Below are 11256 nucleotides of genomic sequence, written 5' to 3'. Positions count from 1 at the left end.
GTAGTTAATATGATTATTGTATATTGTGTGATATGATAATTCTGGTTGCTTACCCTAAAATTTGTAGTTGTGGTTTCCACCTACGATGATCGTACTTTTACGGGAGTAGATGGTTTGTAAATAAGATCGGATATGAGTAGCTGACGTGAGTTGGGATGCTATGTTTGGTGATTTATTATTTATTTTTTATTATTTGAAAGTTTTCNGATTTGATATTTTTATGTAAAGTGGTATACTGAGATTTCCAAAAAATATTTGTGGCTATGTTTAGCTTCCACATTTTAATTGAATAAAGATTATTATCTTTTATAAATTTGTTATGGAAATGTTGTGTTTCGAGAAAAAAAAAATTGTACCATGACATCTNAAATATTGGGGTGTTACAAACTTAGCTTTTTTATGATGAGACTCATATTTTCTTCATCTTCATCAAAGTCCTCATATTCTTCTACATTTTTTCCTTTATCAACCTCAGATTTGATGGCTAGCATCTTTTTGTTTCCTTTTTCTTCATTGGCATTTAATATTTAGAGATCAAGCTCGTGTTCTCTCAACTTACCGAACAATGAGCCATAAAAATGTTTTTGAGATTTTGTGACTCGCTTATCGCATTCACTTTGGGTTGTCATATCTTGTCCAAAGATTTAAGAANTTTGGTATTTAACTCATCATTATTGTCTATATATCATTATCGAAATATAGGGACAAAAATACTAGTTAAGCCAAAATGAATACCGATNATTAATNCCCACTGAAAATTACCCTTTGTNTGATATTTGTCATAAAGTATGATAAAAAATAGTTCAATAAACTCAACTCTAGTGAAAAAGTTGNNAAGAATTGGGTTTTAAAATGATAATTGTGAAATTCGAGATGGGGTTTCCTAGACGAAGTTCGAGACAAGATGGTGTGTCCCAGAGGTCGAAATAGTACAGCATGAGCTAAAGGTCGAGATGGTCTGATCTAGGTTGATGGTTGTGGCGATCTGGATTAAGGTGAAGGTCGAGATGGACCAACAAAAGCAAAAGGTTAAGACGAGACAACCCAAATCAAAGGTTGAGTTGGGTTGCCNTATCGATGGTCCATATGGGTATGCCCAAACCGAAAGCCAATACGGGTCAACCCCAATTAATAGTATAGATTGATCAGCTCGGGTCGAAGGTTGAGACATGTTTGCCTAGGACGAAGGTNGAGACATGTTGAAACTGAACGACCCTAGTCGAAGATCTAAAGGAGCCAAATTAGGCCAAAGGTCAAGACAAGCTAACCTAAACCGAAAGACAAGATAGGTCCGCTTGAGTTAAAAGTCGAGACGACTTGTCTCAAACTATAGGTTATGACAAAATGGCTTGGCACAAAGGCCGGGACAAGCTAGGTTGGGATGAATTTGTAGATGGGTCGACATACACGAAAGATCGAGACCATCCGACAATGGAAGTAGGTAAAGATCGTCTAACCCATTTAAAAGATCGAGATGGGCTAGTCTCGAAAAGAGTTCAAGAAGAATTGTCCTACCAACCGACGCTAAGGGTCGATAGTTCTTGACATGACAGTTGGATAAGTGTGCTTTAAATCCTTTTGATTCTAGATTCTAGTGTTTGATAATTTTGTTAATTATCACGGTTAAATACATAAGGAACATAACAGAATGATCGTGTTTTTTTTAATGTGTCATATTACCTTCTTGCATTATCAGTTTAAAAAACTAGACTACATGACAACTTCGATAAACTATAAATTTGGATATGCTCCTATTTTATAGTTCATCGTTTGTACCAAAAAAATTTATTTATGCACATGTGTCCAGAAATATTATATATTTCAATAGTAAATTTGTAAGTCATATCGTATTTGATTATTTCATAAAAAAAATATTGTCTAAGAAAGTGGATTATATAGTATTCTTATATTAATATCTATTTTATTATTTCATAAAAAATGTTCTCTATGAAAAAAAAAAGAAAAAGACAGACAAAATGTTGGAAGCCATATAACATGATATTATGGTTATAAGCTTATAGTTAAAAGCTTTTCTATTCTTAATTCTTAACAATGAACACAGTCTTAAAGAGTACAGTTCAACACATATATTAACACTTCTCTATACGCATGTTTTTGGAAGTGTTGTATGTGTCCTATAATATTTTCTTCATTTCACTAATGAATTTCCTTCTAAGGTTCATGAGAATTCCAATTTTTATGTTAAATCCAAAATCGGTTATTTATTCTTCAATATTGTAATTTTGTTATTGATGGATCTTTAGCTATAACTTGTATGCATTCAACTTCAAGTTTCTTCTTTTGTTTTTCAAATATTTTGCCTTGAGGTATAATAACAGTAAATCATGAGAAATTAATCTCTTTGTTTTGGCATGACATTAGGAGAAATGCCTTTTACTTTTCCTGTAAGGTAACAGCAAAGCCAACGAAAGACAACAGGGATTTGTCCATACTGAAAATTGTCAAGTTTTTAAATGCTTCAATAGTGCAGTGTGTTCTCTGTTTTCAGTACCTAAAACCATGAACTTCTGTTTGGTGTCTTGCAAACGGTAAACCAAACATACATCCTGTCGTGAACCCAACAATGTTGTAATCATAAAAATGACTCATTCCCTTCAAATAAACCTGAATTGCAAGGGTTCCAACCGTTTCTTCTGGAAGTTTGATGTTTGTTTCTAAGAGAATTTGGTGAAAGTCTGATTAAACCACCACCTCCACTCTGATATTGAGCACCATAAGCTTTCTGAAAATGGTGATTCCTCTTCTTCTTCAATTTCTTTTTGAACACTGGCAACAACAAGATTCAGTCAAAAATGGATTTCACTCAGTATACACATTTGAGATAGTACTCGAGATTTACGTTATTATTTATAATATATAAATTGGTACAAATTTCACCTTATTATATAATGGAGTGAAAAAAAGTTCCAACTTTTCAAAATGGTATCTAAGGTTATACATAAATATAAATCTCACCTTAGTTCTAAATCCATTTTCAAAAAGATAATCAGAGAATGGGAAGTATATAGTTTGGTGGAACACAATATTCATAAAAAAAATGATAAAATTTCAAATATGTTGTAACAGATAGTAGAGCAATAGTGTGAAGCGTGGCATAATTTTTCAGTTATGGTTCAACATAGGTGTTATATGCAAAATAGGAGCTGTGAAGCTGGGATGATCCCTGTGACTTTCATAGTTATTACCTATCCCAGCCCTCATATGCATGCGTTTTTTCCGGTGCAATACTCCTGACACTGCCGTTTCTACTCGGTAAATAAAATATGTACAAATATTAGGTTTCGTTTACTTTTGCAATTCTAATAATGTCGAATGAAATTATTAAGTCAAATTTGAAAGGGAAACACAAGAAATCAAAGATATCGTTGACACAAAGATAGTTTTTCATGGGTAGATGTGGATGACGTAAGTGAAAGAAGGAGAATTACCTTCTCATCATCCATGCTCGTTAAATCCATCTACCGTCAATCTTTATCCCACGGACATGGCAGATTTTAGGCCAAATTTGACGGTCCTTTTTGTGGCATCGTTGTTTCAGCAAGGGACATTCAGATATCATTAATTTTATTAGAGAGAGAGGCGGCTTTTCTCCCGCAATATTCTCCCGTTTTTGACACCTTTCAATGTATAATTGTTGGAGTGATGTGAGATGAAGAAGGCCCTTGCAATCCAACGTTTCCAGACTAGAAAAATCACCTAGTTTCAGAGACACAAGGGAGGGAGGCAGCAAACTCTCTTTTGGGAAGGATTTGATGCCATCACATGGACCCCACACACTGAGAGAGGTAACCATGTCCATCGATTTCCATCCTAGGCCCCTTAATAGTTTCTCACAATTTCTGATCTCAACTGTTCTCAAGTTAGGTGGCATACCTCCCCCAGGGAATGACTCAATTTGTTGACAGTTTGATATTTCAAGATATTCCATCTTTGGGACAAGAGTTCCCATCTGATCGGGCAACCACTTCAACTTGTCACAATTATAAATAATGAAGCTAGTCAAATTGGGCATACACAATCCTTCTCCCGGGACTGATACAAAGTTGGGACAGTGGCCAATTTCGAAAGAGTTCAGTCCCTTCGACATCTCTGACCCTGAGACCGAAACTGATTCCACATTTTCACAGTTTGTAATATAGAGACGAGTGAGATTTGGGAAGATAGACAATGGAAGAGACGTGAGCGAATCACAACTATTATTTATTGAAAGTGATTCCAGTAATTCGTGTTTGTGTTTCAATGGGAATTTCAGTTTGTTTATATCTCTGATAACAAGAGTTTTCAAAGACGGAGGAAGACGACCACCTCTAAAAGATATGGCTGACGAACAATTTTCTAACATCAAATATTGCAGGCAAGTAGGTTGGATGTTAGAGATGACCTCCATCATGGACTCCACCATTGGGCCTCCTTCTACTATTATTTTTTCCACAAAAAGAGGAAACTCATGAAATGCTATTTTGTTGATGTTCTGTATGTTTAATTCTAGGAGGGTGGGAGGCCCATGGATAGATGAAACAAGAAGCTCGCAATTTCTAATCCAAAGTTTTTGCAGAGCAGGAAGGTGATTTGGCAGATCTCCCTTTAGTTTGGGACAATCTTGTATAAAAAGATTCTTAAGCACAGGAAAAGCTTCTGAATCAAAAGTATTCCACACCTCCCAGCAAGGCATATTAGAAATGTCTAGAGATTCAAGGGATGGAAAGGGCGTCACTGATGAACAATCATCCTTCTTATAAAAGCCTGCATCAATAGTTTTCAACGAATTCATGTTTGAAATATAAAGGTTACGGAGAGACGGTAGCTGTCCAAGTGAAGGAAGCATGCAACAGTTGTTACAATGATGTAAACGTATATTAGTTATATTTTGATAATAAAAATGTCCCACCCATTCTGGAAATCTTGTTCCTCTATAACAGCTTATTTTTAGCGATTTCAGGTCTTGATGAGGTTGTAACTTGCCGAGTGCATCTAATTTAATTTGAAAGTCGATGATATCATTGTTACGTTCAGACCATTCCAACCATAAACTGGTAATGTGTTTCTTATCCATTATCCTGGCCTCCAGTGCTTCTTCAACTTTGGTAACATTCTCTAATTTCTCAATACAAAACCAACCATGGAGATTTGGAAGTCCTCCCAGTTCTTTGATGTTATTCTCTTTATGCTTTCCCACAACATAGCGATCCAAGTAGCGTAACTGATTTAGTTTCCCCATTCTTTTAGGCATTTCTTTTATGGGAGTCCAAAAAATTTGTAGATGACGCAAATTTACAAGATTTTGCATATCTCTAGGTAACTTAGTCAAATTAAAGCAAGAAATCAACTTCAAAGTTTGTAAATTGGACAGATTACACAATGACTCTGGCAGCATTGCTATAGATGAATGACTGAGATTTAAGTAACGCAAATGAATCAATTCACCGATTGAATCAGGCAGAACACACTCACTTTGGTAGTCACTAAATTTTAAAACTCTCAAGTACTTAAGCATCGACACTATAATACGTGGTGCCTTTTCGTTGTTGAATGGAGAATCTTCATTTTTGATCTGCAAGAAAGTTCTCGGAAACTTGACTGTCTCAAAAACATCAATATCGGAGACAGGATCACTGAATCTTGCAAAAGACAAATGACGAGTCTTTCTATCAATTTTGGTTTCTTTTCCAAGTTCATTTGCTCTAAAATAGAATTCCCCACCAAGGAATGTTGCTAGATCATGCATGAGGTCATGCATCACAAAATAAAGGCCCCTAGTTCTACTTGAACATTGAAAAAACGATCTTGAAACCAAATCATCAAAATACTCCTCACCAACTTCTTCTAAACTCTTTTCTTTTCTTGGTGCTTTTAAAAGATCTTCGGCCATCCACAGCAGGATCAGTTCATTCTTTTGAAATTCGTAATCCTTGGGGTACAGTGAGCAATATACAAAACATCGTTTTAAATGTGGAGGGAGATGACTATAACTGATTCTGAGTGCTGGAATAATTTTACACTGACTTTCCGGAAGTTCCCAAATGTCACTTTGAAGTACATTATTCCAATCCCTAATAGCGTGTTTTCTTCTTAACATTCCTCCAAGTGACTGTGCAGCTAAAGGCAACCCATTACACTTTNTAACAATCTCCTTTCCAATCTTTTCTAGAGTTCCTCTATTTTCACTATCTTCTGAAAGAGGAAATGCATGATTTGCAAACACCAACCAACAATCTTCATTTGACAATTGGTTTAGATGATATAGTTTAACAACATGAAAAGGGACTACAGCCGCTACACTTTCGTTGCGGGTTGTCACGAGAANTTTACTTCCCCTAATCCCACTTAGGAATGGTTTTGTAAGACTATTCCAACTATCACAGTCTTCAATCCAAACATCATCCAAAACAATCAAGAATCTCTTACCTTTCAGCTTGTCCATCAATTCAAGTTGAAGTAAATTTAGATCATTCAAATTACAAGGCATCTTGGTAATTTCCTCTATCATAGCTTTTGTGACCTTCACATTATCAAATATATCAGAAACACAAACCCATGTCATTAGATCAAATATCTGCTTCAATTTTCCATCGTTGTAGACAGATCGGGCCAAAGTGGTTTTTCCAACCCCACCCATGCCTATAATAGGGATCACAGAAACTTCTTCACCATCAGTGTTATCCTCCAATACCAACTTCATTATGGCCTCCTTGTCTTTATCCCTACCGTACATACCATATCTGTCTTCCAAAGATGTTGGCTGATTTTTCCATGGCTGGTTGCTTTCCACTGGAATCTCCTTCAAATTAAGACTCTCCTTTTGTTTTAAAAGGTCATCTAATCTTTCAGCTATGTCTTCCAACTTATTAATACTCACAATCCTTTTCATATTGAAAATGTGAGAAAAGGAATTGCTTACCTCCTTTCGAGTAGCAGCTTTAGTAGAAACTTCATCAAGCAAGTCATCAACCTCATAGACAATATCTCTGAGAACATCGAGCCACTTCTTGACATTGAAGTCTGTGATTTGTCGATTCTCAGCATCGGCAAGCACAACTCTAAGGACTATCAGCTGGTTCTCCACCTTTCGAAGCAACTTTTCAGGCTTCTTTCCACGGATCAGGCTAACAAGCTCAGGGGAAGCTAGCCTGTCAAAAAGAACGTCAAGGAAAGCAGAGAGAAGAGCACCACCTACCACGGCTAATGCCATGATCTCAGGAACAAACAACTGATGAGCAGAGTAGAAACGCTAAGGAAATGAACTAGGAGCAAAAGTTGGGTTGGTTCTTGATAAGGTGGACTTTTACGAGGAGATTTGGCATGCTTCAACATGCTTCAGTTTAACTCTTAGCTTAAAGTAGTGGTGGTGAATATTTTATCTTTTCTAAAAGACAAGGCTCTTCATTTCTAAAGACTCTTTTTTTTTTGTTCCCCACTAGCGCGTTAGAGCTACAATGATATACCTTAACCATGATAAGGAACTAGATTGACATAAAGTTACTGGATTCCAATTTTTCCATTTTGCAAAGAAGTCCTAAAAGTATTTTATACGGTTAAAGACATGAATAGTTGATAAGACAAAATACAATCCTCTGTTACAATGAGACTGTTTAGACAATAAAGGTGAGCGTGAAAGAATGAGGTCCGCTTCGTGCTTATAATTTGATATTTTGATGTAGAATGAACAACAAGACATTACTTCAATTATTCTTCTCTGCTTATCTCTGCACCTTACGTTTCACGGTCTGCCAAAGTAAATAATCTGCTGTCGATATTCACAAGCACAATGGTCTTGACCAAAGTTGAATTCACATCTCAATCCATTAATGAACATTATGGTATAGAGGTAGGTACATAGGAGTTCCGTTGGTTCATTGAGAACCGAAAGAGATTCTCCAGTGTGAGATTCATGTAGTTGTGTTTTTATGTTTGAAAAAAATTATGAAACAGATTGAATTGTTTGTAATTGGTAGATTGTCATGTATCTGCACACTTGTGTTCTAGAGGAACATGATCATAAAACACGTCACAAAAAGAACATGTCCTTTTTCTAGTGAAATCCTAATAATGTGTCGTATATATTGAGCTTTAATCCAAGCTATGAATTTGGAGCTTTTATAAACTTGGAATCTAACTTTGAATTTCTTGATTGAGCTGATAAATAGACATAAGCTCAAATATATATTATTTTTTTATTCAATCATTTAAATTATATTTTAATTAAATAGCTACAAATGGAAAAAGTAAAGTGTCAAGATAATATTTTCCTTAATAGATATAGGAGTGGTATAATACTATCGTTTAGAACACATTTAAAGTAACATAAAATAAATAATGTCATTTAAAGTTATTGTTTTCTTCATGTTACAAAATTGTCTCTTATTCTTTTAATTGTATACCATAAAAATATTCTAAAAAAACATGTTTTCATATAACCAATAAAAGTCAAACAAATTGAAACAATCCAAATTATCACGATATTTCTAAAATTATTATTATCAGTCTTATTATTATTATTTATTACTATATTATGACATTTTTAAAGACTAGGAAAATAGTTCAATGGTAGTTTTAATAATCACACTCAATTATTTTATTATAAAAAGTTTAGTTATAAATAGATTTGATATTAATCAAGTTTTGTAAGACCGAGTAAAATGTAAAATTTAGAAATAATATTATAGTGAGACTTGTCTATGTTTTTATGGAACCTTTATTCTTTTTACAAGGTATTGTGTAACTTAGTTGGTGAGAGTTCTTTATTGGGTCAAGTTGTCACATGTTTAAGCCTTGGCTACAACATCAATTCTATGTTATTCATTTGATTTTTTATTTTTATAAGTGCAACACATGTTATTATATATTTTTTGAATTTGTGATGTGTATTATTTCTAATGTAATGTGTTGGCTTGTTGGTAGAGATATTTGCCTAGGATTAAATGCTTGGGGATTCAAATCCTATGGAGTGAAGATTTTAAGGAAACATTTGATTTTTATTTATATTTTTGCTTAAGGGCAAGAATGTCTTTTCTTATTTGTTAATTTAGGTGCAAAAATTAGAAATGGGAGTTTAGGAAGTAAAGACATGCATCTTAAATAACATAAATTGGAAAACACGAGAGTGGGAGGATAAGTTTACTCGTTGTACCTAGTAAATCCTGGTTTTTTTTCTTTAGATATGTTTTGGTTGTTCGGGTATTGAACCCTCCTTATGTGAGGGTGATGGTGGTTTCTTTGTCCTTGTGAGGCAGAAATGCATGTTCCTTAGCTAGATTGCAGAACTACTCGAACATATCGGTAGGGGAGGCTACAGATTGGACTATAGGAGCAACTACAGTCGGTGAGGTAAGGTACAAGAGTGTGACTTATTCTTTCCACAACAGTGTTTGGTAGGCTCATGGTGGTTATCATGATGGGGTTAGTCATGATGGAGATACACATGTTGATAATATGATATGATGATAGAGCATCAGGGAAATAATATGTTGGTAGTAATGGTATAAGATGGTATAGTTGGCATAGGTGCTACTATGAGCATAGACTATTAGTTTAAGGGTGTGATGTTAGTGAAAATCGAGGATCGAGGATAGAGTATTGAGTATTCATATATATTTGATTTATTATGTTTTAAGGATTAGGAATCTTGTTCTCATTACTTATGTGTATGGGGTGTTTGATTATGGTTGATATAATCAGAAGGTTTGTATCTTGTTGTGTGATTAAGTATGGTGGATATAATTAATATATATATATATATATATATATGTATGTATGTATGTATGTATGTATGTATATGAATATTGTTGTTATGATTGCTTTATCGGTAGCTTACCTTATATGTGTTTGTGTTTGTGAATGAAATTATCAGTGATGATTATATAGTGCATTATAGTGAGCAGATAATGTTACAAATATTCTAGAGACGTGATTGACTCAAGAGAGGATAGGGAATCACCTTGGGATTCATCAATTTATTTCACAATTACCATATTCAAACTCTCAAATATCAAACTCAAACAAGATCTACCAGTTCATATCACTCACGCAACAAATGTAGATAATACAAGTAGAGTTATCTCCGCATATTCGCATATAATCAGGAAGACCCTATATTTTCTAAATTATTTTAGTGAAATATACCCTACTTTAAACCATCATAGAACCAAACTCAGAAAGTTCTATTATCACATATACAACCTCACCACTTGGTAACGACCAAAACATCATTGTGAAAACTAAAGCTAAACCTTGCAAACAACATACAATAAGTTACAAGGATACACAACAAAACAAAATACCACAACTAAAGCTAGACGAGCTCACTCCCCAAAGGTCCGAAAAGTTGTTTTTTGAAAACCTAGCGCTGATACCGAATGTAACACCCCAAATTCTGAGATGTCACAGGTTATTAAAATCGGTAAAATTCAAAATTTGTTATCGCGCGGAAACGTACTTAAAGAAAACCTTTTCCAATTACATTATTTTGAGTAATAAAATAACAAAGGAAATTCTCCAATTATATTGTCTTAACTTGTAAAACAAAATAGCTTTAAATGAATCCCACGGTTCCCTAATCTCTCTCAAGTCAATCAAGCCTTTGGAACATCTGTAACATTATCTGCTCACGTATAACACATTATGTGATCATCGCCGATAATTTCAATAACAAACACACAAACACAAACATAAATGGGGTAAGCTACCGATAAAATAATCATAACAACAAGATACATACATACTGATTATATCAACCATAATCAAACACAGAAAAAGATACATATTTTTTCATTATACCAACCATAATCAAACACACAAGATACATACCTTCTGATTATATAAACCATAATCAAACGCCTCATACATAGTAGTAATAATAATAGGATTCCTAATCCTCTAACATAAACAATTCAATCATACTGAATTACTCGATCCTTGAACTTCAATCATTGATCCTTGGTCTCTAACCCTTGATGTCATCAATAAAACCTCACACACAGACCCTTGGTATATCCAATCATTAGCACCCATGCTAACTACTTACTATAACCATTATAGTAACACCACTATCAACATAACATAACCTAGAGCATCTCAAGTACCATGATCATCATCATAGATACACCACCATCATGATTATCCCAATCATGAACAACACCATGAGCATCATCGTACCATAATACCATAGTGGAAAGAATCCATCTCACTCTTGTACCCTACCTCACCGACTATAGTCGCTCCTACAGCCCACCTGTAGCC

At 34.5% G+C, this 11256-nt stretch overlaps 1 protein-coding gene across 2 annotated transcripts; it reads right to left on the bottom strand.

The window, feature by feature from the left end:
- Nucleotides 1-2428: 2428 nt before the first annotated feature.
- On the bottom strand, nt 2429-7503 carry LOC106754884 (putative disease resistance RPP13-like protein 1). Of its 2 annotated transcripts, none has more exons than XM_014636951.2 (2): nt 3450-7503; nt 2429-2787 (listed from the first exon to the last, which is right to left on the bottom strand). In XM_014636951.2, the coding sequence occupies exon 1, from the start codon at nt 7208-7210 to the stop codon at nt 3470-3472; it is 3741 nt and encodes a 1246-aa protein (XP_014492437.1). In that variant the 5' UTR covers nt 7211-7503; the 3' UTR covers nt 2429-2787; nt 3450-3469. The 2 variants fall into 2 exon arrangements, with proteins under 2 accessions (XP_014492437.1, XP_014492438.1); XM_014636952.2 differs by lacking the exon at nt 2429-2787 and adding an exon at nt 3023-3266.
- Between the last annotated feature and the right edge of the window lie 3753 nt (nt 7504-11256).

Source organism: Vigna radiata, unplaced genomic scaffold (assembly GCF_000741045.1).
Source record: "Vigna radiata var. radiata cultivar VC1973A unplaced genomic scaffold, Vradiata_ver6 scaffold_275, whole genome shotgun sequence".
NCBI lineage: Eukaryota > Viridiplantae > Streptophyta > Magnoliopsida > Fabales > Fabaceae > Vigna > Vigna radiata.
Note: the sequence above shows the minus strand (reverse complement) of the source record. Positions and strands in the feature narration are given on the sequence as shown.